Genomic DNA, 26,778 nt, shown 5'->3' with positions numbered 1-26,778 from the left:
TTGAAGGAACATACCAATTTTCTGACCGATGCCATCATTTACTTTGTCAAGGTCTCTGAGAAATTAATAGTGAGAACTATCTTAAATTTGTTGTCTTCTGATGGTAATTTCCTTCTACATTCAAGACTTGATATGAAATAATTTTGCAATTTTCCATCATAAATGGTAATCCTTCTAAATTTGTAATAATTCCTAATGAGTTTGTTCAATTTTAAATTCATGTTGGTTGCAAAATACGTGCAACAAAGATCATATGCCTACATCACCTCTCCATACTTAAAGCATATGTTATAGCAAGTGACATTCATGATATCTGAGTACATGCACACTACTCACAATAATAATAATGAGTACAGTGAGTATAGGTAAGTCAAGTAAATTGTTCAAAGACAACAAAATTGCATGAGCCTGTAGGAAAATTATTGCAATCCTATTGTTAGTCAGACATTTTAAATCAAAATATGGGACTTACTCAGTGAGCCTACTGTTGAGTTCTCCTGGATCAGTTGTGTCAAACCAACCTATGTCTTGCTTAAGGACAGATTGAAAGAAAGCTAAACGCATTTTTTTCACTTGTCGAGTAGCAGTAAGAGACCAAAATGCCATCTGACCATACGCAACAACCATGTTTCCAATAGCTAAATAGACATAGTACAAGGCAAATTGTGTCATCTCTCCTTCAAGATCAAATGGCTTTGTGTTGGTATCTGATTTTAATTTGTCAAAATTAATGAAGCTGTTGATAAGGTCACCAAAGATAATGAACTGCAGAGGAACAGCTGCACCATGGCCAATTGATGATATGGTTCCCAATACCATGAGCAGAACATCTACTTTATCACTAAATCGAAACTGAAAAACAATATGAAAATTTGGGGAAAAATTAATGGGATTCAGGATATTAAAACAGAGACTTAGTGATGTCAAAGTGGATGATTGAGAGCAAAGGACTTGATAGGATACCCAATATTTAGGCCAAAAAAATTAATAGGATAAAGGATACTCAGACCCCCTTCTAATAGGGCCTAACCCTGTCACTGAGTAGCAAGACATGTGCACCACATAATCACAATGAGTGTCTTTGAGTTTCTTAAAACATGAAAGCCCACTATAAAAAGAGAGGTGCCTTAGGTACCTCTGGATCATTTGTCAATCAACCATTGTTTTTTTTTTCACTTGTAGAAAAACCTACAGATTCAAACAGCCTGAGCTACAGCTGAGCCAAAGTGAGTGAACAGCAGCCAATTTTTTCAAAAGCTCTTACTAACAAGTTTCTACATTTTCATCACAATGGAAGAATGTGTTGAGGTTTCTATCTTCTTCCTCTGGTGGAAACCATCTTTATTTGTGGCAGTAAATTTGAAATTTGAATTGACTCGCTTTACCATTATGTAATAATACCATGGCATAATCTCAAGTCTGTTTCCAAATACTGAATGTAAATGACCATCAAAATAAAAAGGAAAGATATAGACATGTTTAAGGCCTCTCTTCAACAATGGTTGCCATATTGGATCATTAGCACATTTGAGCTGAAACCAAGGGGCAGAGCTAAACTACTTATAGCATGCCTTTTTGCTTAATAAGTATGTGTTTCACACCTAATAGTGTGTACATTACATGATCAACAATGTACTGTAACAACCTGGAGAAAACTGAATTGGCTTTAATCTACAAGGTTCTTTTTATCAAATATAAAAGAGCCAAACTGAAGACACAATCTAACTCTATCAGAGCAAAAGCAATATCTTACATTTTTTTGAATGCTACATTTCACTTCAAAATACATGTTCAATCCTTTGACACTATATAGTGCATAGAAATTTGTGCCTCTGGCTTCAAAATGATGACATTCAGTCCAAATAATTATTAATTACTCAAGGCTGTGCTCTAGGAAAATTTTCAGGGCACCCTTTGGGCGCCTAACCATGACAAGTAGGTCGCCCAGCCTTCCAGGTTGGTCGCCCGAATTGATTAATTAATTAATCAATAATTAATTGATTAATTAATTAATCAATAATTAATTGATTAATTAATTAATCAATAATTAATTGATTAATTAATTAATAAATAATCCATTGATAATAGGTTTCGAAACAAAAGGGTTCTTATATTAAAGTTTCATTTTCGTCAAACTTTGATCGAATGATTACAATTGCGAGCAAGTCGCCAAATGTGGTGCTGATAAACATCTTGCATGCCACGGACGAAACTAATTAGATAAACACACATTTGCATAAAGAACGGTTTTGATTTATTAATCACGCGCTCCACTGTTGAAACTGTTGAAACACAAAAATTAAATATAAGCATCAACCACTTCAATAGAAAAAGTAGATATTCAACACATGCTTGTGCAAAAATCGTGCAGTTTTTCACGGGCAAGGAAAAAAAAAATTTTTAGTGCTAAATCATGTGAAACAATATTACATAACACATGCGACAACTTTGAGCATGAATAATTCTTGTTGTTGTCCCGCCGAATATTTTTTAGTTCTGCAAATGTCATCAAATTAGCAAGTAAAATTATAAAATGTTAGTTACAATCAGTTGTTCGCTTTATCACGTCATTCAATGGACAAGAAACCTGGACCATGTACTATATTAATAAACCAGAAGAGAAACCACCGAAGCAAAACAAGACCCATGACCTAACTTAATATTTAACCTAAATGTACAGATCACACAGGCTATTGATTGCACTGCGCTTTCAGCACTTTTGCTTTTCGGGCTAACGGGAGCCAGGGAGCACGATGGAGTTTCTTTTCATTCCGTTCCTTTCCGTTCCGTTTCTATACGTTTGCTGGTTTTGTTTCGGGTTTTCACACAAGCCAAAATCTATGCGCCTGGACGGGCAACCGCTTTTCTTTTTCAGTCACCCGAGACCAAATGTTAGTCGCCTGAGGCGACCGGGCGCCGCTAGAGCACAGCCTTGATTACTGGTTTTCATTTTTAATGGTAAATAAGAAAAATCAACCATCAACTTTCATTTATTTTTAAACTTTTATCAGCTTTTCCAATGATGTCATTCTATCTAGTATTGTATACTAGCTGAGGGCATGAGGTTAAGATGGCTAGATATTGGCCAAGTTCTCTTTTTGCATCTTTATGTTCCTAAAGAACACATAATCCAGTTTCTCAAGGCAAGCCACAGTATAAGTTGTGATTGATTAGTGACTGTTTGAATTTATTTCGACACTTTTTGTTGACAAGAAGTGCTCTGTACGAAAATTAACCATTGGAGCCTATCCTTATTGGGAAAGTACAGGTTAATTTTAAGCTAAATTGTCAAGAAGAAAGACAATGACAAACAAATAGTATGATTATACCAAAACATTATCTAGTTGCATCATTAACACCAACTTACAAGCTTGAGTAATGGTACAGCTGGTGGTTTTTCTTCCTTCTCTTTCTTTCCCTTTTTATCTTTATCAGCACTAAAAAAGTAAGCAAGTACAAGTTCTTCACTACACAGATCCTTACAAATGAGTCATGATTTACATTAATTTATGCAAAGGGCTTGCTTGGCACATTATCTTTAAAGAGTTCTAATGTGTAGAATAACACTCCCATTTCGACCACACTCTAAATCATCACAGGGTCCACCCCCACCACCATTAACTGATGCCTATATGAATAGCTAAAGGTTCATGGAATCGTAAGGGGGTGAATAGGTTTATTTAACAAAGGCAAAAGAGATAAAATTGAAGTAACTTGGGGTTGAAAAGGTCAATATGTCAACAATTTTTTCCTTGATTGTAGCTAATTTGCTACTATTGCAATTTTTTGCATGTGGGTGCCAAAGGGTTAATAAGTGACCAAAATTAATCTGATTTAAATATTCTAAAGGAAGGCGAGAATGATTAACAAATTAATGAAAAAATGCGAGGTATGATTTGGCCCTAGAAATACATATGACTTGTGAATCGTTTTTCAGTTTGTTTAAACCTGAAACCTCACACACAAAAAGAGAGATTTGAAGTTTTCCTTTTAAAACATGTGATGTGTGAAATGCTGTTTAAAGTATACATAGCCTGAATTTTTCTACAATTTGTGTGTGAAACGAGATCAGTACTCCCCCTTGCTACCATCAATTGCGAAAATCTTCTTCAAATCCATATCACTTCACTACCCCTAAAATGTCAATAATGAGATGCATGTTTTAAGTTACAAGATGTACATGCACATTAACAAACACAAAAATAACACGTTGATGTAATTGCCTACAGCTCAAGGCAGTTGTCGATAGCTGACCCTTATTTACAGTGCAGAAGTCAAGTAACACCGCCTAAGTACGCTAACACTTTCAAACTGACTGTTCTCAACCCAATGAAGCTAATTCCTCCGCGATCACTTCACAATCAGTAAGCAATTGCACACAAAGTAGAAGTGATGGAGCACATCTTCAGGGCTTCATTCCTAATAATTACAAAAAATTGCGCTTGTGAACGACAAAAAAGGATTCAAAGGTTTCGCATAAAATAGCCGCCTCAAAAACACGTTATCTCACATGCTAACCAATCATGTTCCAGTAACTTATAAGGAAATGAGTAAACAGGAGCTACGCCTCTCAAAAAGAGCGGTTTGCAAAATAAGCACCCATCTTACGTAACCGTTTACTTATAAGTAAATAACCTCGATTACCGTTCAAATTGGTTTCAATTCACGGAAAACACCCATTTCTTATGACTCAGCACAAATTGCTTGGTTGGCTTAGTATTCATTCTTACCTTTCACCCTTGTTTTCAGCTCCTTCGTCGACTTCGACGGCCATATTTGCTTTACCGTTTGTGAAGTACGAACCATTCATTGCATCAGGAGCAATCTTAACTTCAAAATCATTCAAATTTTTCACTTCATTTGATTCACTCCTCGGACGGTAAGCACCTTCTATTCCATCCATGACAATTTCTTTTACCCCGCAAAGCAAAACAATGTAGTCTTCGTAAGTAAAAAGCGGCCTACAGGTGCCGAAGATTGTCAGGTGGCTTTCTCTGCTGCGTTCGAGTCTCTCACAATTGTTGTGCTGATGTGTGTGTTGTAGTCTGAACACCTCTCAACTGAGGTTCTTTTATTCTGATGGAGTGACGACTGACAGGTCAGTCTTCAGCTGAGCTCAGCGATATCTCCTGGCTGAGCTCAGCAATATATCCTGGCCCTTGTTTTATGAGCGACCATCGACTGAATCTGCTAAATTACGTGCCCCCTAAATTTAGCGCCCTTTCGTCACAAGTGCACTGCGCATGACTACGCGTCTCTCTTTCCGATTTTCCACTTAATCGAATTTAGCAACAATGAAATCCCAGGAGTGCTTAACTTTCAATAGCGGAAAACAAAGAGGTCTGTAAGCACGTAACAGTTCGTGAGTGTCCTTATATGGAGTTGAACAGCTGACATGTGAATATTGCAAATCTTTCCTTGATAGCATTGATACGGGAGAAATGTTAAGATGGTGAGACGATATCTTTTAGAATTATCAAAACCAACTTTTTGGGGGGGCAGAAAGCAGCTTTAAAGAGGGTTTTGAAAGCTGTGAATGGCACAAGTGCACACATGTCAACATTGTTTACCATCTGTTTCAAAGATCTGTAAGAAAAAAATATAACACGAAAACATTTCTAAGTCTTCTAAACCGTTAAATTTTATTTAGAGTTTAAAAAAAGATGCCCCATAGAACTGCCATGATGATTTATTTCAAGCACACATTAATAACAATTCCAGGCCAATCCTGTTGCAGTAGATGTGTACGAACAGACCTTCGATTTGTGTTTGCCCTTTTAAGGCCAAAATTGTTTTTATTTCCTTTAAAGGGCAAAAACGGGTGTCTTTAGTCAGTGTCAATGAAAATAAATTAAACGGAGCAATAAACACATTTCTTTCGAGAAATTTAAAAAGTGTGATCAACAATCTCTCTCCAGGTGGCTGTGCCTGTAAAAACCTCTACTTTCATCTACTGCACTGAATATTTGATCAACCAAATTCGTTGATTTATTGAAAAAGAATCGGAACCTTTAGTACGCCTTTTGCTCTCCAACTTTTCGATTTGTCTTGTTGTTGTGTAATTACTTTCAAACGGTATTATCTTATTAAATCTCTCATCTCATAATTATGACAACTTATTCCTCGTAATTCTTTGCATTGCGAATCTTTTCTTCGTTTCTTAGATATTGACTACAAATACAAGAAAGCTTAATGAGAAGAAAGTAGTTTTGTAACGATTAAATATCTTGACAGATTTTTAGTTTCATAACAATTGTTGTGGAACTTAGTTGAATTTGATTCCCTAGCTAGCTAGACAGAGGCCGAGTTTGACAGCATGACGACCGTTTCCTTGATACGAGCAAAAGCAGCCGTGAAGAAATATTCTCAAACTCATTAATAATTCATGCTGAGAAAACAAAGGAAATTACAACTGTGAAGGAGGTTTGGATATGTGATCTTAATTATCATAAAATTTGGTGAACTTTTGCTTTGATTTTCTCCAAGAATTATTAATGGTTTGAGAAGCTACATCAAACATTCGAAAGGATGTTTCATCCGATATCCAAACACCTTGAAGTTGGTTAGAAAAAAAACTCGGCTGCGCCTCGTTTTTTCAACCATTTCGCGTTGTTTAGATATCTTCCTTATGTTTGATATATTACATGAAATGCTTAACATAAATAAAGAGGAAAGGCGAAATTTTCTCTCAACGTACTTCGCGGAAAATCCGAACTTGGGGAAACCAGAAATCCGTTATGTTATTTTCTGACTAGAGGTCACAAATATTGACCAAATGGGGAAAAAAAACAGATAGAAAAAACTCGACACTTAGGAAAACATTTGAAGACTGACTGCCGGGCAGAATATCAAATAATGACGAGGAACGTCGGCTTGCTGAAACTAATTTTACATTAATATGCTCAGAAATGTTTCCCAGGTCCTTTTTTAAAGTGTAAGATTCTGTCAAAGACATTTCCGTCAACCATTACCTTCACTATTATTCTAGCAAATGACGTTTGCTGATATGTATGGATTCCTCCAAATAAAGTCGCACATGCACACAATGTTTCTTACACGATTTTTATAAGATCCGAATCGCGATATGATCACTCTTAAACTGAGATGAGCGATTTAAAATTACAAAAATCACTATTACCGGATAAAATAAATTTTTATTTACAAGATGAGTCTAGAAGATTGAGTCGAACATTTATTTTCGACGGCCTCAACCAAATATATTGAGTCGCAATGATAGGGAAGACTAGCAGCAGACCGCACAACACTTTACGGTACGTGCCTATTCAAGGACTCTAGACTTGTCTTTTACTATTTCTTTTATCTGTCGGTTCTCTTAAACACAATTCTACTTACATCAAGTTCCTTTTATTCTGTGTAACTCTGGTTATCTGACTCTTACTCTGATAAATATCCTCGAGCTCTCAAGCATGCTTATATATTCGCCATCGGAAGGTATGCTGGTCAACTGACCTTCGTAGATTAATCTTTTGTTTTTAGCACACTAATCCAAACACTTGTACACTAATATCACAAATTAATAACGACGTGCTTAACGCTTCCGATAAGTTCACGCAATTCATTCACTAGCTACTACATTCTAGATATAAACAAATGTTTAAATCATACTGAACCAACTAAATACATCATAACAATTTTTCAAAAGTACTTGGCTTCACACTAGAAGTTAAGTACTTTTCTAGTAGGCACCTGATTCAAGTGCACTTGAAAATCTCAAGTCGTACTTTAGAAAACTTGGCTTCACATCTGATGACAAAGTATAATATATAGATTTAGGCAAACCTAAAAGCGGAGCTCGCATTTTTTTTCTCCCGCACGTCTCTTCAACAAAACTAAAGCCCCTACTATGGATAAAGTGCGTGGTAATATTAATGGATTTTCATTCGCAACTTCTCCGTGTCCGTGTAGAGGACTGATTATAATATAGTGCACGTGGTACAGTTGTCCACGCATGCTAAAAGTAGCACCTTGTACGATCGGTCGTACGGTCGTACGGTCGAACATCCAAATTTTTTCGGCTCGATGGGTTACTACTATTTTGTATAATTATGAGGCTACGCTCTGCGAGCTCCACTATTACTTGGAACAGTCAAGCTGTCAATCATCTTTCGCGGTAAAATCAGTCATGCATATCACAAACACGGTCGCTCGCAAGCAAAATCGTGAGGCCTTTGCAACGGGTGTGTCCACCGCTAAAACTGTCTGTACCGAATTCGAACGTCCTCTTCTACGACTAAAAGACCAGTTTATTAAGTTTCCAAAGACAGGACAAGAGTTATAGGAACTGATGGATGGGTTTGAAGAGGAACACTGTGACGAAATGCTGTTAGAAGTATGCCGGCATAAATTACCTGACTATATCGAAGCTGCGCACATAGGCACATACAATTGAACTTATCACAGCGAGCGTGCCACTAATAATTATATAACGAGAGGCGCATCCGGGATTTAGTCAGTTATTCCTTCGGTCTTTTGAACATGTAACTGCTCGGTTTATGTTGAAGTAATAAGTACACTTTTTAACTCAGACTACTCTTTATAGCCAGGTAATTTATGCTGGCATACTTCTAACAGTATTTCTTCACATTTCCTCTTTCTTACACCAAATCAAAGTTATCAATCCTAAGGGCAAACTGATTGTGACATAACAAAGTCTTTAAAATGTTCAGGGGGTTTTCTCTGTCTTGTTGACCTCCTGACCCCCCGCCCAACTAACGAGTCTGGTGTTGGGGCAGATTCAGCTACAGGGGGATATGGAGACAAGTATGGAGTTGAGGTGGATTCAGCTACGGAGGGCAGTGCTGAGGGTGTGTTAACTGGACCTGGTGGCACCGCGGGTTGAGCCAATGGAAGTGGGGTAGAATCAGCAGCAACATCCTCCAACGGCTGCTCATTAGTGAGCCAGATGTCTTTTCGATTTCGACGGCGTACTTCCCCGTCAATTCTGATGTCATATGATCTGAGATTTCGCAAATTGTTGGCGCTATAGACGGTTGTCACACCGAAATAAACGATAACCACGAGGACTATTTCAACAGAAAGCAGCATTATAGTGTCAATTTACAAGCCATAATTAATTGCAGTTTAAAATTCATCCATGTTAGCTTGAGTATCCTGGAAGCATGCACGATACCAGGGTGTTAAGATTAAGTGGCCTTTTTTATCTTGGAGAAAAAGAACTAGTTTTAACATCACCAAAGAAAGTTGCCAGTGCGACAGAAATTCCCCCTCTCATTATAAAAAAGGGCGTATCCACTGTTGAAATGGCTTGTCAAACTTTATCCTAATAGAAGGCATCTTACACCAATGAACGTGAATTTAACAAAAAGCTTAGTGCTGCAAGGTCTGTTGTTGAAAGAGCATTTGGCGCGTGCAAGGGACGCTGGCGGTTACTATTAAAAAAAGTTGAGCAGCAAACCTGAACACTCAGTAAAACTGTTCTTGCTGCATGTGTTTTACATAACATCTGTGGCGATCACGGCGACTTGTACGATTGCAGCGATAGCGATTCAGATGACAGTGATTCTGACAACGATTATGAAGGACCATTACGCGAAGGCGGCGCTGAAGTAAGGGAAACACTAAAGAACTTTGTGTGGGATATCTTGTAATTATTTAATTTGAGTGTGTTCAAGATACCAGTAAGTTATTCCGTACAAAGAAACTGCTTATATTTGTTCGAAGAGAGACGAAAACAAAAAGTGGCTGATTTGTTTGCTGTTAAATTCGTTCATTTTGTTGGGTTTCTTTATCATGGCCAGGTGGACCGTGTGTTTTACAACTTATGTAATTAAGAAAAGGCAGTAAAGTTCAAATGCCAAATTCTCGGGAAAAAAATTGAACAGTAAATTAACACACATTTGCTAGCTCTATTCCTTCATCAAATCCTTCATTAAATCTTTAAATCCGGACAACAGAGACGCTGTTTATTTCATTTGAATCTTAAGTTTCTCATGGAACATTGTCATTGACTATTCAAACCGTTCATTTTCTTGATGAAGACGTTTCTCCCACATTTCTTTGAATGCACTCCAGTCATCTGTGGCGTTAGCTTCGTCACTTTTTCCTCGTTTCTTCTTCCGTGATTCCTTACCACGCACATAGCTGCAGCCGCGTTTCACACAAGCGCTTGTTGAAGGTATGACCTCGTTTCCGAGCTAGCAGCACTTGTGGCGCTTTCCTCTCTTTCCTTTGCCACGGGAGAAGTGTGTTGCGGAGTAGGGCCGGTGTCTGATGTACTTGGTATGAATGAAGAACCTTCAATTTCCATCTTGGCGGGATCTACGCTGTATTGGTAGCCCATAGTTTAGTCAAAAATACTGTAATAAGAAAAGTTCTCCTTGATTTCATTCAGGCCCTCTTCGTCAGTTTCGCCTGCTTTGAGCTTAAGCTGCTTGAATTCGTATTCCAAATTTAGCTATCTTTTCTTCACTTGTGGGAAAGTACGCTCATTTTCATCTTAGCTGCCCTTGAATTCCTCGCAAATCTCATTCCAAATTGCTGCGCGTACTTTGTCGGAAGCTCCTTCTAGTCTTTCAAAACGAGGAGCCCAGGCGTGAAGAAGCTCTTTTGTCTCCTCTCCTGTTTCTGTTTCTGTACATGTTTTACCAGTTCTTGTCCTTTGGACAATTCCTGACCCGTACATGGGTTTTTTGGAACATTCGCTGCAGGAAGTTGAGCTTGTTGAAGTTGTTGAGTTGCGAAGAAATAACCTGCTGGAGACACTGGCTGGTTCAGTTGCCGATTCGCATTTGTTGCTGAATAAAACGAAAATCTATGGTTTAGGCCGTCTCTGAAAATAAAAGTCCAATAGGATTGTTAGCTTAACCATTTATATCGACTTTGCTTTCTTTTCGTTTAGTATACTTACATATAAGACAGTTCCATCACGGAGTTCTCACACTCTAATGAGTACTTAAAAAACAATCCATTTTGAGCGCGGGTGAATGGGTGGGTGGGTGGGTGGGTGGGTAGGTGAGTGGGTGAGTGAGCGAGCGAGCGAACAAGCGAGTGAGTGAGTGAGTAAGTGATAGAGTGAGTGAATGAGTAAGTAAATAAGGAAGCAACTAAGTAAGTTAGTAAGTAAGCAAGTGGTTATGTTAACTCCTCTGATAAAATATAAAATAAATGTAGATTACAGGATTAAATGACAGGGACAAGAAACCATAAAAATGGACCTGTGAAACTATAAAATGATTCAAACTATGTTCCTTATCAAAAAAATTTTCCTTTAAGTGCCTATGATACGAAATTGTCTCATTTTGGCGTAAATATTTAGCTTATCATATGTACAAACCAATTCCGATAGAAGAAAATTTCAAAAAAACTTAAAACTCGGTTTTTTCGGGCCTCAAAGTGCTCTTATTTTGTGTTAAAAAGTGTCTCGTGGGCTAGTAACGAATTACAGGGTGATGACATAAAAACTGTCATAACTCTTAGTTGACACTTATAAACTCTCACAACTCTTGTAATTTTGCATCAGTCAGCGTAGAGAAGGGACAGAAGTTGCGAGTACGGTTCAACCCTAGGAAGGAGAACCGCGTGCATCAAACGAAGGTCTCGAAAAAGACTGACAAAGACGGTTTCTCGCCTGCGGTGTTTAGGTCAAAATTAGAACAAAAAATTCCCGTTAGTGAATGTTTGGTTTGGTTAGTTTGTATTTTGTTTTCTATGGCGAAATCAATGTTAAGAATGGGTAGCTGTGTTCTTTTGTGTTGTTATAAAATTTTATTCCTTTGCACTACGTGCGGCGGAGGTTCCCCTTCATCGGCAGTTTCACTGCAAGTTGCTCCTTTCCTCAAAGATTGCAAAGGCAGAGGCTATCGTCGCGATCTTCAAGTCGGTCAAACCAAACGGAAAACGAGTGAGTTTATAGTCATCTGATTCAAATTAATCTAAAATAGGGATTTTGGTAGAGAAAAACTTTAGTTTAAGTGCACCATTGCCTTATGACCCATTCTGCTCAAAAGAAATAACTGACATCAATATTATAAATTAATATTTCGTACGTACGCATCGACTTTCACACTTGGATTCGCTACCATCTAATTCAATGAAATTTGTGTTTCTTTATTTATCTCGTTGCAGTGCTGTATCACAATGACATTGCTACTGTTGCTACTTTTAGTTTCTTGAAGGCAGGAGGGGATTGATGGCTCATTTGGCGCTCCGACCACACATTACGTTCGTCATATCTTATAGATTTCTCCTTTCTCCACCATAACGTGTCTTCACAGTTTTCTACGTCACAGCTATGTAACATGATCACTTTGGCCGCAGTTATAGTTTACATACCTGGTGCTACGAGTGAAGATCACTATTTAACAAATAGAGAAGCCTTTACTTTGCTTTTACAAATAGAGAAGCCTTTACTTTGCTCTATCCTGTTGTTGTTGTGCGTGAAAAAATTACACGTGTCTGATTGGCTGAAAACGAGTGTATTTTTCATGCAACACGAGTGCAAAATTGTAACAAGAGTGCAAAGTTCTAACACAAGGACATATTACAAATAGCGCGCGGGCTGCAAAAATTTCGTCCCTCTTGACTTTCTGTGATGAGTTTTCCATGTAAATTATTAACAAGTAACAAGATGATTTCTGGTGCAATTTGGTGTAAATAGGCACCAGTAAATTTTTCAGACTATGAATTGCACTCACCCTACGGGCTCGTGCAACTTTGTTGCTTTTAAAAATTTACTCGGTCAACACCAAATTGCATTCGTAATCATGTTATTACCTATACAAAGCACGTAGGAAGTGGCTAAAGCAAGAAAGAAGTGTAGGGAGAAACACAAGACGTACTTGCTACTCTAGATGCTACTCTGGTATACAGATTTAATGAATGTAACCAAAGAAGTTACAATTCATAAACCCAACGTTTTGACACTCCTGTCTAGTGCCTTCATCAGGGGTGATCTAAACGCTGCAATAAGAGCTCCTTTTATATGATCACTAATTAGCTGCCTTAACGGCACCACTATCAACAGGTTTTTGGTACAGTTATGTGTTCGCCCGTCTCTGCTGTCTTGGCCAACATGATAATGGAAGACGTGGAACAAAGGGCCTTAGCCATTTCACCGGTTAAACCCTCTTTCTGGAAACGATATGCTGATGATGTTATTTCTGCGGTATCCGGAAATAAAGCAGAGAGCCTCCCATCGCATTTGAATTCAGTAGAGCCGTCTATCCAATTCACCCTTGAGCGTGAAAAGGATGGACATTTGCCCTTTCTTGATTTAAATGTGTCCAGAGGGGTTCAGGGGAATTTAAAGACAAGTGTCTATCGTAAACCTACCCAGAACTACAAATACCTCGCTTTCGATTCTCACCATCCTATTAGCCTTAAGAAGTCTGTAGCCAAAACTTCATCCACGAGGGCTGACTGTCTACCATCTTCACTCGAGTCTAGGGCTGAGGAGAGGAAATATGTTTCTAATGTCTTAAAGGCGAATGGCTATACAAAAACTTTTCTCTGTAACTGCCAAAAACCAGTTACAACCAGTAGCACTCTTGATGAAAGGGAACCAGCGACTGGTTTTGCTGTTATTCCTTACATTCAAGGTGTTATGGAACCCATCAAGAGAATTTTGAATAGCCACAACGTTAAAGTTGCTCAAAAACCTTTTCAGACTTTGGGGCATATTTTTACCAAACCTAAGGATTCTGTCACGAAAGAACAACGAACCGACGCCATTTATTCTATTCCTTGCGATGACTGTGACAACGATTACATCGGACAGACCAAACGTCAGTTTGGTACAAGTTTGAAAGAGCATCAAAAAGCGGTTTTCTTTTGCAAAAAAAGGAAAATTCAGCTTTATCGGAGCACACATGCCTAACTAACCATACAATTGGGTAGGATAAGTCTAAAAGTATCACCACTAATCGGCGTTGCCACCAGCGCCTTTGTCTGGAAGCTTGGCATGTTAACTCCGCCCATGCTCCTTTAAATCGTGATGATGGCGGCTTACTTCCTGACGCCTATTTACACCTCGTCAGAAAAAAAACAAAGAGCTCCACCTCTTTTTTAAGACCTGTCGGCTTGAAGAAGGAGAGACTGAACCCTCAAAGAATGTGAAATATCTCTATGCCCCTGGCGGGCTGGATGGTGGTCAAAGAAGAGCGACTGATCCAATATGGTCAATGGAGGTTTAAAATATCGAGAGATCAATGGTTAATAAAGGTGAACCATTTCTCCACTATCTGAAGGACGGCCCAAAGCGAGGATTCGCCAGAGAAGAGTTCAAGTCAGTTCTTCTTGGAACTGAGCTGCCTCCAGAAGGAATTCGTTGAAAAGAAATGATACGCTTCGAGGGTGACAAGCCCTTTGCAACTACCAAACGCAATCAAGATGGCTCAAGCTGTCTGTGGCACTGTTCCATAAGTACCCAATGAGAGTTCTGAAACAGCCTTGGACTGTGTTACAGGCAGCTTGATACAACCTCGATTGCAATTGCCTGAGCACTGTCTCAGAACTAGTTAAAACCGGTTTTGACCGGTAGGACTCAAAAATTGTCTCAAGCCCCATTTCAGGCCTTGCTAAAACTCTCATTTTCACAGAATCCGAAAGTGAAATGTTCAGTGAAATCTGGCCGAATTTTGGCTAGTTAAAACACGCCAGTTTTTTCATATGAAAATTTGAAAACAAATTGCTCAAAGCATGTGTTCTATGAATGAACGACAGCCGAATTCACAGGAACATGAAGATTGCTTGGAATGACAGCGCCATAAAACTCGCTTGCTAGGACTGATGTGGCCTTCCACTCAACTCATCGAGAAGGATATCAGAGCAAGCTCAGTTGTTCACTCGAAGGGCGGTCGATGTAATTTTTGAGGTTTTCTTCACGGCGATGAACGGAGATCGCGATGTTAAACTAGCCGCGATGGACCTCAGCATGATCGCAGTCGCTCTGACACTGTCATGATTAGTATGAATTTTAACGGTTATGCAGGTTTAGCTATATTTTTAATCATTCCATTTTACCTATTTTTTAAAGCTGAATACTAAGAAGTATTATGTTTTAATAAAAGAACTAAATGCTATCGAAATCATACTCGTGAGCTTTATAGTATGACATCAAACTTGGCGTGAAAAAGTAAATACAACTGGATGAGTTTAAAATGTATGATCAACGATGACTAATCCACGGATAGCTGGGTACATTGTATTTATCATATTACTCTACACATCATTATTATAATTATTATGATCGTTTTTTTTTTTTATTACTGTTCTTATTATCATTGTCATATAATCATCAGCAAAGCTCCACACTTTAACTTGAACTGGTAGAGCCCCATAGCGGTTCATATTTACAAAATTTTCCCTACAAGTGTAAATCTGGCGAAGTATCATCATGATGAAAAATAGAAAGATACAACGTTAAGGAATTACTTTTTTTAAGACCAACCCTCCGTCCCCCGTAACCAATCGTCGCTGACTCACTCGACGGACTTCGCAGAAAAGTAGAGAGTGCTTGTAGCTAACCATCAGATGGTGATGGTTAGTCAGCTGACTATTTACGAAGCACAGCCTGGTGTTGAATTCTAGCAGTAAAGAGAGTTTGAACCAAAAAGAGCCCACGCAACCGCTGCCATCCAGCTTTTAAAGTGGAAGATACTCTCTTTGCTTCCAAAGTTTTCTTTGAAGTGCGTGGTAACCGTGCAATTAATACTCAGTTAAGTGTTACTCATCGTTCAATGTTATAGCATCATATCAGTATTGCAGCGTTGTTATTGAAAGAGATATTATTCCAGAAGATTTGACAACGATGTTTAAGAAGTTACCGGTAAGAAACCATAGCTCCAACCATGTTAAAATGCACGTAGAGTTTAGGAAAATAAGTTGTACTGAAACTTCATGGATGGAAAACGGAAATGGTAGGAGACAGGCACTGATTTCTTAGATCAAGGAAGACTCTAGCCGATTTCAGCGAAAGAATTTCAAGTAAGAGTTTCTTTTTCTGCTTCCCGCTTCTCGCTTTGTGATTGGCTGATGGTTAAGAATGGATTCCGCACACTAATTTCCGAAGGTGTAAGCAATAAACGAATTTGATCTAGGAACCCCTCGAGAGTCGGACGAATCGGAGATCGACTTAGTTTATTTATGACCACTGAGGTGCGCAACCACCGTTAAGCTCATGGTAGGTTCCGTCAATGTTTATTCACAATTTCTTTCAAACTTTAGGGAGCGAAACGTTGACTCTTATGTGCCCCCAATTCTTAATATAAATATTGTCTTGTAGTAGTATCTTGCCGCATAAAGCTAACCTCTAGTATCATTCAATTAAATTATCATAATCATTATTTATATCTTTATCATCCGAAGTAAGGGGAAGAAAAGCAAAAAAAAGAAAGGGTATGAAAGCAATAGACCTCGACCACAACCCGAGTCCACATTTTAATGGCACTCCTTAACTCTTCTGCTGCTGAACCAACTGCATTCCTTTCTTTTACGACCTTTCATTTCTCTTCCCACCTGTTTCGTTCATGGCATCCAAAACTAGAAGTTGGTCCTGTTGCTCACTATCTCGATATCGTTGTGTTACTGATAATCTGATTGATGGGGTCAGGGATTGTCTCCTTGGATGCTTTTTCAATATCAAAATTTTGAAAGCCTTCCAAAAGTCTTGTTTGAAGAATGTGTACAATAAAGGATTAACGGCAGAGCTGATATATCTGACGATGACAAACACATGGGATGCTTCTGAAAAAGAAGCCTGATCTTTGATATCTATCCATCCAGTCGTGGAGACAGCGTAGATTAATCTTAAAGTGAACCAAGGTATCCAACAAATGGCAAAAGCAGACGCCATTGCGAGCAGAATTATGAGGCATTTCCTTTCGTTGTTAGCTCTCTTAAATGCACGGGAATCTTTCTGGACAGATGATTCTTTTGACGACCGCTTCAAAGATACTGCTTTAAACATAACGCCGTAGGAATAAAGGATAAACATATACGGAACAAAAAACACTACGCAAAGACAGAAAATAATGTGTCCAGCTTGTAAATATAAAGCGAAAGAGTCTTCTGCGAGCCATGAATCCCACCAAGTTGCAGGTACTGACCCCAAGAACGCTGAGCAAAGCCATACGGATGATAATGCCTTCCTCACTGTTTTCTTGGTCATCAAGAAACGTTCAAAGGGGTTGACAACGGCGAGATATTTGTCCATAGTAATAGCAGTGATGTGGTAAGCTATCGAAATTGAAACCACGTTATGGAAGACTTCTGAGGTGCAGTAAATCACAGTAAACGACAGACTAGGCGAAGACAGATGTTCCAAAACCAGGAGCAGCGGAATGTTTATCAGGCCTGTCATGATGTCGCTTATAGAAAGGCTCAGCAAGAAATAATTTGCAGGAGTGCGCAGACTCCTCATTTTGCCGAAAAGATAAAACACGACTCCATTCGCTACGATGATTGAAACTGCAATAGGAACAAGTTGTGAGGCCAGGTTATATTTCGGTTGATGAAACGCTGTAAGGTGTTGAAGAGATATGTTACTCGAATTGTTCATCGTGTTGTAGTCCTTCTAGTACATGGAATTCAGAGATTGATTTGTCTCCTTTTCTGAAAACGAAACGATGACAGATGTTAGACGGCAATTATCTCCCACAATTCACGTTTTATCCAAATTTCGGTGGCTATCTTACTAAAAATATAAGTAAAGTAAGTTATTTTAGTTACCTGGAATCTACCGATATTAAACGTTAAAAAAGTCTGAGTTTAAATCTCGTTGTTTGGTACACACAGATTCAGGTAGATCTCATTTTTATTCAAGTTTGAAACGATGACAGATGTTAGACGGCAATTATCTTCCACAGTTCACGTTTTATCCAGACTTCGGTGGCTATCTATCTAAACATATGAGTAAAGCCAGTTATTTCAGTTACCTGGAATCTAAACGTTAAAAAAAAATCCTGAGTTTAGAACTCGTTGTTTGGTATATACAGATTCAGGCAGATTTCAGTTTGATTCGAGTTACAAAGAGCGAGGTGCAAGATTTGTTTTAGGGTTAAACAAATCCATTGTGCAAACCAAGAATAATGATAATGGCATAAAATTACTTTTTTTTTTTAGTTATAAGTCTGAGAGGCTGTTCTGTCTGGTTGTGTATCATCCATTCAGACTCTAGCATGCACTGACACGTCACAACAGCCTCGAGTAAGACTCATATCAATCAACGATACTCCTTAATAGTGTTTCCAAGGAAAAAAACATTACCCCAAAAATAACCATCTGGTTACTTAAGTATTGCTTTATCTTTTATACATCATAAATTTCCCCTTCGGAATAATCTTCCTGAAACCTGGAATACCAAATCCTAATTGTAGATAAGGATTGATCTCTTTGCAGCTTGGTCCGATCTACTTGTTGGATGGTTTCAAGTTTTTAACTTTCTCTGCATTTGTGATCTAATTCGTGAGCGCTATAATTACGTGGCCGTTAATTCTATGCGGGCTCATCTAGTATCATTTGAATATTACCGCAACAACAGCTTAACATGTGAAAGAAAACTCTTAGATAGCAATCATGAAAGTTATTTCGAAAATGATTTGTGTTATCGAGTCCAAACTTCTGAGCTACTGCGGTTATAATTTTCTTTTTCAAAATCACCCGGTGTTATCACTACAGGAATAAATGGCGCACTGCTTGAATCTTTATTCGCGTATGAATATTCGGGAGGTGATCATGCAGACAGTTGTTATTTCCTCCTTGCAATAATTTTTTAATGTAATGCCTGAAATAGATATTTATTTTATCAAGTTATGTATCTGGTCGTTCTGCTAAATCTATACGAGAATTCTAAACCTACCTATGGTGATCGTAACATCACTACCACATCCAACTTGCGTTATAGCTCAACATTGTACTCAACACTTTATCAACATAAAAAGAGTCAACACAATGTTCAAAACAACTATTGAAATGTAGGATGTTTGTGCTTCGAATCAGCTCTTCTGATGAGTAGTCAGGTAATTATAGCAGAGCATTATGAGTGTAGAGCTGGAAATTGACCATAATTATACGTATTGATCACGCAACCAAATGGATCACGTGACCAACCTATCTGACACATCATACAAAATACAACATCCATCATGGTGATATTACCTGCCTTTTGACCGGTGCACACAAAATTGTACGTAAGCACCTCATCAATACAATAAGGAATTTACCTAGAGCAGTAAGGGAAATACGCACGCTGATATGAATAGCACTTGTTCTGGTACATTTTATTGCCGGGAGAAACAAATGAAATTCGTTACCATGCATGTTGACTTCCTTTCAAATCTTTCAAACGTTTAGCTTGTCTTATTACGTTATTGAAATTCGTTTCTCTACAAGAATTCTCTAGACACTTTTGACTGAAAGTCCTTCATGGGCTTGACGATGAAGCAAGGAAGAGCGCGGCCAAGGAGTTATGGTGAATTATCACCGAATTCGTTGAATAGCGCTGAGTGTTTTGCTTTTAGAAAACCTAGAGGGACCTGCTATGCTAATTATAACATAGCGCGATGGCTCAGCTTGGCTAGCTTAGCTATTCTTCATTTGAGCCGTTCCAAAAATGATCAGGAATTTCGATGGTAAAATTTCCGCACAGCCCCATACTACATTATGCATTCAGTTCTTGGATAGAAAAAACAATAATAAAAACAATACATTGCCATTGGGAAAACTGATTTGTTTTTCAGTAGCATGGGCCGTGCGGAAATTTTACCATTTCGATGAAGAGTGACTAGTTTTATCTTGTAGTTCGGATGGAGGGCTTCTTACACTGATTATTGGACAAGGCAAACCTGACAACAACTTTAACAACAAGAGCAGTTATGATGGTACTTATAATAGAAACAATAGTAATGATTACAAGAATAATAACAAATATAGTAACCAAGAAGGAAAAAGTACCATATGATTGTGAGAAACCAAAGGACCAAGAAACTACGAGCTGAAAGGAATGAACGAAAGAAAGCTGACAGTTAGATGGAGTGGAGAGAAAGGCCTTTGACACGAATTTCTAGGACTAAGAGAGAGAAAACAAAATGGACATGAACGTAGATCGATAAGGATTAAAAAGAAAAGGAGTCTCTATTTTGCTGCTTCAGAACAGGTTTGATAACTGGAGGTAAGATCGCGGTGAATGTAAATCGTATCTTCAGGCAGTTAAAACAATCAGCCATATTGTGAGTGGATACCCCAGACTGACTCAGTTAGATTTTAGGATGAGGCACAAAGATGTTGCGAAGGCGTGGTATTGGGACTTCGCAGAAAAAAATGCGGTTTTTCACCAGGTGAAAAATGGTTTAAACCTTAACAAGAGGATGCCCTGAGAAGACTCACAAGTAAACGGGCCCGGGAAAGTAAGGTGAAACGGTGAAGAGGAATTGTCTTTTCGACTATTGTTTATGAAGTCCCACCAAATGAAAGAAGAGCCATACATAATGAAAAAAAGGCCTGACCAATGTCTTTGTAGGAAGAATGATATGACGAAAAATCTCAAACCTCACGTCGATAATAATTAATGAGTTTGCTATTCGGCCCTCCGCAATCGGGCTTCAATACCACAGTGCAATGAGTATCTAGCTGATGACGAATCTTCCAAAGTAGGAGCGTAATCAAACAGACAGCACCCTTATGGTTTGTACATCTTCATTTCTTTTGCGTAAATTCATACCTCTTCGGTGCTTTTCCAAGCAAACTATTATTTTCAGACTTCCTGCTATTTTAAAACAATTTCACTGTCGAAAAACGACTCAAAACAAATGATTTTCTTGAAGTGTCATTTATCCTACTTTTCGTGTCTACTCACCTCTTATGAAATTTAGAAGTGTGGCAATGAAGAACGGCTTTAAATTCTTGACTAGCAGATGATCACTTTGCCAATTAGATTCACTACTCAGTACACGATCCTCTCTTCAACGGGAAAGTTAATTACACAACTTTTCAATAACACCAATTTTCCCGGACGCTTTAAGCAATAATGTACCTAATAGAAAGTTGTTAAAAGCTCTCTCTTTGGCCTCACTAACAACTCGTCTTATATATTTATTTCCCTTTTTGCGTTACCTCGCTGGGTTTGCGAAAATAAAATGTCAAGCTAGGTGCTTTAAATGTATAAAATGTTTATCCTGAATTTTCTCTAAACTTCTGAGAGAAAGATAAAACCTCCATGGCCGAAGACTTTAAAATTGTTAAGAGGTTATGACGAGGAGATTTCAAGCTTATCATTATCACGGACATCTGAGGAAAAACAATTTGAGTTCTCATTTTGTCGGTTAATGCAAACTTCTGCTCTAATTGTTAGGATCGAACGGAATGGAAATATCATCTCAAAACAAAAAAACGTTGAAAACATTTGAGCAACTACGGAGAAAACAATAATAATTTTAGTTTCTTGCTAAAGCTGAGAGTTTACCTGAATTTATTTTTGGCTTCCGTTGTCAGTAGCTTTTGGTGAGAAGCAAGCGATTGACACTGTTTGAATAAATCAACAAAATGATGAACCTTGCAGGCGAGGTATTTTGAAATCCTACCCTTTTACATGTTAAATTGTGCAATCAATTAACCAGAAAAAAAATTTGCATTTTCATGTAACAGCGATAAGCAGGTGTATCCAAAACAACAGCTTTCCTCAGCCCTAAAGAATATTCGAGTTCTTCATCAAACAAAATTTATATTTAGGACCTGTTGAGTGGAAAGTCTTCCTGATGAGGTTTTGATTTAGTTACAAGCTCAACATCATTTCAAGATTCGGCTTTGAACCAGGCAACCCGCCCTGTGGGTTCTTCTTGTTTCAAAGATAATTGATATTGATTACTACTTTCAACGCATCTCTTCAAAAATGAAGAATAGCAATCATCCTAGAGGCGAAAATTTTCACTTTCTCATCGCATGTTTAATCTTTCAAAGGGTAGTTATCGTTAAGTTGTCGATCAAAGGGAAGATCAAAGAAATAAGTTCATTTAAAAGAAGAGGAGCTGACTTAGATTGATCACCGTCGCACAAAAAGCGTCTTTTAATTGTTAAATAGCTACTGAACAGAAATTAAAACTTTCAGTTTCAACATTCGCCCGAATGATTCAACAGAAGGCCTCAGTCAAATTTATTTAAAACCGCAAACCAATTATTGAGATAAGAATAAAGAGTCCTTAATATGCTGATTCTAAACAACTTGATGGGAAAAACAAGAAAGAAATTCATGTTTATTTTGTATCCTGATGTGGACCTTACGACGTTTTTTGTTCTTGCATTGACAAATGAATTGGGTGTTTAATTTTTGGGGTAGACTTATGGAAGAGACCATTTCGACCCATGATGGTCCTTGCCTCCCATCAATTCCAACTTTCTTTTTCTTGCGTAGGTTGAATCATCAGCTATTGATTGAGATATTTCCTGCTGAGTTAATCTCGACAACCTGTCTGCAAGATGAGCAAACAACATGTGCTTTCCGCATTTATTTTATCAAGATGGATGAGAGGGCGAATGTATGATTTTAAAAAATTAGAAGAACACAGGGGTTGATGGTAGACTTTCATATCAGTGAGCCTGCCGACGAATACGCAGTAATGTGAACATAGTACTTGTGGTTACTTGGCCCTTTTACCCAAAGATTAGGACGCTTTTAACAGAACCGCTTTTCCCAAACCAAGGCTGCCCTGTGGCTATTTCCATGGATACATCAAAACGAACAGAAGAACTTCACATGACAGTCTACATGCTCTTCGATTGTAGCTCAGTACTCAGGCTTGAGCTGACCTACAATGTACTTAGATAATTTCGCGCTTACCTATATGACAAGCTGACATGGCAGGATTTCTTGTATAACTGCGAGTATTTCTTTCGTTATTTGTCATTAGTTTGCCTCTCAGACTGTCAGTTAAGTACCTAATTAAGTGGCAATCTTTTTGTTTTTCTGTTAAAAGGAGTGCTAGTCAAAACGAAGGTTCCTACTACAACGATTATTTTTTTTCGCGCAAAACCGAACAAGGCCGTAGGGAAACTGTACCGGTAAAACCCTGTAGGATGGCGGCAGAGCTCAAACTCAGGGCAGAACAAAGAAACAATAGCTCAGAAAGTTATGGTTTATGCTATTGTTCGAAAAAAATCACACATTACGTGCTTGTGTTACAAAATCCATTTTTCTATGATAGCTGAAAGACGTAATGAAGTCTTGAAAGTCACTTTGACACTTGTTTCTTCGAAACGAAAAAAAAGTCACACGCTGTGTTAAGTTGAACTAACACAGTGACAAGATGTACTGCCTTAGTATTGGTTGCCGACAGGAAGGCGTGACAATTTATGCAATTGTAAACTACAGCTTTTGTAAGTTCTTTTTTTTCATCGGTGTCAAACACTTAGGCGGAATTGGTTAGTTTCGATGCTCGACTATTTTATCTGCTGTTTTTCCACAAAAACCTGTCGTTTTTATCTTAAATTCCTTTTTATAAAGCTTTTGTAAACCGTTTCTTTTAGCTTCTCTTGTACAATTTCAGCACTAATCACCGATCGTGTGTCGCATTGTTAGAGGAGGCAGAGCTTAGGAGAAATAAACATACTCGCGGGTTCCACCGGAGCCCGTGAAAGACAAATTTAGCAGAAAAGCGAAGGCAATAGGCGACATTTCCAGAAAAAAACGATTTGATATTACTTTCACCCTATGCAAATTCCCAAAATTTCACGTAAGGTTTCCCTACCAATCAAGTTAAAATAACCATGTGCTAAAGCAGCAAAATAGTATTTTCCTCGTTGGTTTGCGTGATGGTCGAAGGCACAATCTTGGCTTTATCCACACCACGCTTTGCCGACTGAGTTAATGAATTAGTGAGGTGGCACTAAAAATAACTGCACCATCCTTTACCGTTTTATTCCTCACGGATGTTCGAAGTAAAACTGATCCACCAAGATAAGAAAAATGACCATAAGCACGGTAGATAAAAAGGAGGCGGGTACACCCTATAACAGTTGGCTTATTTTTATATTAAAGAAAGAATCTCAAGAGGTAGGGCGCCCGCTTAGCATGCGGGAGGTACCGGGATTGACACCCGGATTCCCCATTAGTTGGTTGTTGTCCATATTTTGACGCTCAAACCTCTGATGGTCAGTCAGGAGTGTGTAATGCTTGATATGATTTCAAGGGTTTGTTTGAGCAAAGCTGACTGGCTGTTGATCAAAGGTCAGAAGAATGACCGTTTTGCACCTAAATTCCACTTTTTTTATCGATTGTATTTTTCTTGTTAGGACCTGATACCAATTCTAGTCGATCCTAGTACCACTTTCTTTACCAGCTCAGCCCAATCGGTTGGGTTGTGAGTAATTCCTGGCATGACTGTCCTAACTTTATCATTGATGATCAAAAGCTATAGTCAATGCTGTGCAACAAAAACGTTTTTTGCCTCTCTCTTTTTCGTCTTGCCATATTTTTCTCCAATGAGAATCTAAAATGGTCCAAACGTGTGGCGACAATTGTCCCTTTATGTGATTTACGAGTTTTTCCAAAGTAGGAAGTAACACAAGTAAACAGGAGGTCGTGGGTACGAATCCTATTTTTCTTTTTTTTTGTTAAAGAGAACATTTTGCAAATTGCAACCAATAAGGTTAATAGTATGTGGGAGTTAGTAAGCAGTGAAGAATACAGTCATCTCTATAAACAGAAGGAAAAACAAGAAACAGTCAAATTTCGATTATGTAAGTATGTATAATATTTCCAAAATAATAAGATATGATTTTTTAAAGTCTTCTTTAACATCAAGTCTCCCAAAAATTTTATCACATTCCGTCAGCGTTTCAAAATGAATACAATTATCTCTAAGCAAGGTTGAGGCACGTTTCCAGAATTTAGACGATATTTTACAAGAAAAAAGCAAATTCTCTATGAATTTCGCTACCTCCTGACATAGGGTACAGCTAGGGGAAGTAGTTAAGCCATTGCGATAAAGGTTTTCATTTGTAAAAGCAATGCAATCCAAAATTTCTCATTGGAATACCCCAGTTTCTGAACAAACTAGCCATACATTAAACGTATTGGAATTTTTTAAAAATTTTCATCCAAGAAACATGAACTTCTTTCAGAACGATGTATCACATCATATTCATGTTATGAAATCTTTGTTCATTGTTAAGAAATGTGTAGCGCTACAAGTTGCCCGAAACTTTAGTTATGTCGCCCGAAAATAAAAATCAAGTTGCCCGAAGAAACAATACTAAAAAGATCTGAATTTCGGACTGTTAATAGGCAATAACGTTGAGAAATTTTCATCACTAAAGCGCTCTTTGTTTCCGACTACATCATGAAGATTCTTAAAGTGTTGTTCGTTCCCCAAAACAAAGGGAAACATTGTTCGCTTCCAACAAAAAAATGAAGCGTTCTTCTTTTGGTATGTAATCGTTTCTTACTCACGGACGTTTCGTAAGCTTGAGAAAATTTTTATTGATTTCTAACAATACCATGAAGACTTTGACTACACAGAAACCGATCGTATGCTCGGAATTGAAATATGTTTGAGTAACGATTCTAAAAGCGTTGTTCGTTGCTAACAAAAAAGGGAAGCGTTCTCCGTTTCTAACAAAAAAATGAAGCGTTGTTTGTTTGGTATGTACTCGTTTCTTACTCACAGACATTTCGCAAGCTTGCGAAACTTTTTCCCGGCTTCTAACAAAACCATGAAGACTTTGACTGCACATAAATCGATCATATGGTCAGAAAGGCCATATGATCGACCGCAATCGTCGCACTGTAGGGCTTGTTGACGTGGTCTAACTTCATTATCACAATTACTTATTATTGTTACTGTTACACATTCAATGCAAGGATGAATGCTCATTTTTATCGGTTCGTATTCGTATTGTAGCTAGCTTTACCCTCTTCATATATTCTTTGATCGGATCAAAATATACATGCGACCGCCCAAGGAAACAATGCGCAACTACATAATTTTTGCCTATTCTGATCCTGAGGGAAATGATGCTATCAGACTACTACTGTAAAAAGGAACAAGCATAAATAAGAGACTGTTATCTTAAAAAAAACACTTACCTTACGCAAGGCAACAAGTTAATTGTATTTGTATGTTACTCGCTTTACCTTTTACCGAGATTGTCGAACGTGACAATCGACGTTCATTCACCAGGTGTTTTCATCTGTTATTGTTAAGAAAGTCACAAATAGACACAACAGAACTTTACTTGTATGTTAAGCTGCATCCGTGCATTTGTTGTTATAAAAACGAACAACGCTTCCCTCTGTTGTTAGAAACGAGCAACGCTTTTAGAGTCGTTACTCAAACATATTTCAATTCTGACCATACAATCGATTTCTGTGTAGTCAAAGTCTTCATAGCATTTTAAGAAACAAGAAGGAGTTTCCCAAGCTTTCGAAATGTCCGTGAGAAGAAACGAGTACATACCAAATAAACAACGCTTCATTTTTTTGTCAGAAACAGAGAACACTTCCCTTCGATGTTAGGAACGAACAACGCTTTAAGAATCTTCATGGTGTTGTCGGAACACCATGAAGATCGGGCGACTTGACTTTTTTTTCGGGCGACATTACTAAAATTTCGGGGCAACATGGTTACCGTGGATTTCAAGTTACTGTGCAGCTTGTATTTATCAACAAAACATTACAGTAAGATTGTTTTCACTTCTGACATATGAAGATGGTAATTCAGCTGCAATGAAACATGTAAAACATATCAGTTGTGTAAACAAACTTGTAGAGGCAATTCATTATATTACTCAAAATAAACAGCAATGTCAGAC

The 26,778-nt window shown here is 38.0% G+C and overlaps 2 protein-coding genes and 1 long non-coding RNA gene across 4 annotated transcripts in view; 1 reads left to right on the top strand and 2 right to left on the bottom strand.

The window, feature by feature from the left end:
- The window catches only part of LOC113673619 (ATP-dependent translocase ABCB1), a 25,373-nt gene extending 20,000 nt beyond the window's left edge, over window positions 1-5,373 (bottom strand). Inside the window, exons 1-4 of the mRNA XM_027190030.2 lie at window positions 4,731-5,373; window positions 3,368-3,437; window positions 473-852; window positions 1-55 (exon numbers count right to left, since the gene is read on the bottom strand). The exon at window positions 1-55 is cut by the window's left edge and continues 117 nt beyond it. Of these exons, the coding sequence (XP_027045831.2) occupies window positions 1-55; window positions 473-852; window positions 3,368-3,437; window positions 4,731-4,903 (678 nt within the window). The 5' untranslated portion in view covers window positions 4,904-5,373. The remainder of the gene's footprint in view (window positions 56-472; window positions 853-3,367; window positions 3,438-4,730) is intronic.
- A 9,794-nt stretch (window positions 5,374-15,167) lies between these two features.
- On the bottom strand, window positions 15,168-21,556 carry LOC149035394 (tachykinin-like peptides receptor 86C). Of its 2 annotated transcripts, none has more exons than XM_089191707.1 (2): window positions 21,437-21,556; window positions 15,168-17,589 (listed from the first exon to the last, which is right to left on the bottom strand). In XM_089191707.1, the coding sequence occupies exon 2, from the start codon at window positions 17,534-17,536 to the stop codon at window positions 16,469-16,471; it is 1,068 nt and encodes a 355-aa protein (XP_089047833.1). In that variant the 5' UTR covers window positions 17,537-17,589; window positions 21,437-21,556; the 3' UTR covers window positions 15,168-16,468. The 2 variants fall into 2 exon arrangements, with proteins under 2 accessions (XP_089047833.1, XP_089047834.1); XM_089191708.1 differs by lacking the exon at window positions 21,437-21,556 and adding an exon at window positions 18,836-18,993.
- Window positions 20,354-26,778, top strand: LOC149035393 (uncharacterized). The gene is made up of 2 exons (XR_016182330.1): window positions 20,354-20,658; window positions 22,382-26,778. It is a non-coding gene; the product is annotated as an uncharacterized LOC149035393 (long non-coding RNA).

Source organism: Pocillopora damicornis, chromosome 13 (assembly GCF_964200805.1).
Source record: "Pocillopora damicornis chromosome 13, jaPocDami1.2, whole genome shotgun sequence".
NCBI lineage: Eukaryota > Metazoa > Cnidaria > Anthozoa > Scleractinia > Pocilloporidae > Pocillopora > Pocillopora damicornis.
The sequence above is the reverse complement of the archived record's forward strand: the minus strand, read 5'-3'. Positions and strand labels throughout refer to the sequence as shown.

What these genes read in the sequence shown, in the direction of transcription:
- LOC149035394 (XM_089191707.1), bottom strand. Translation starts at nt 17,536, where the DNA reads ATGAACAATTCGAGTAACATATCTCTTCAACACCTTACAGCGTTTCAT.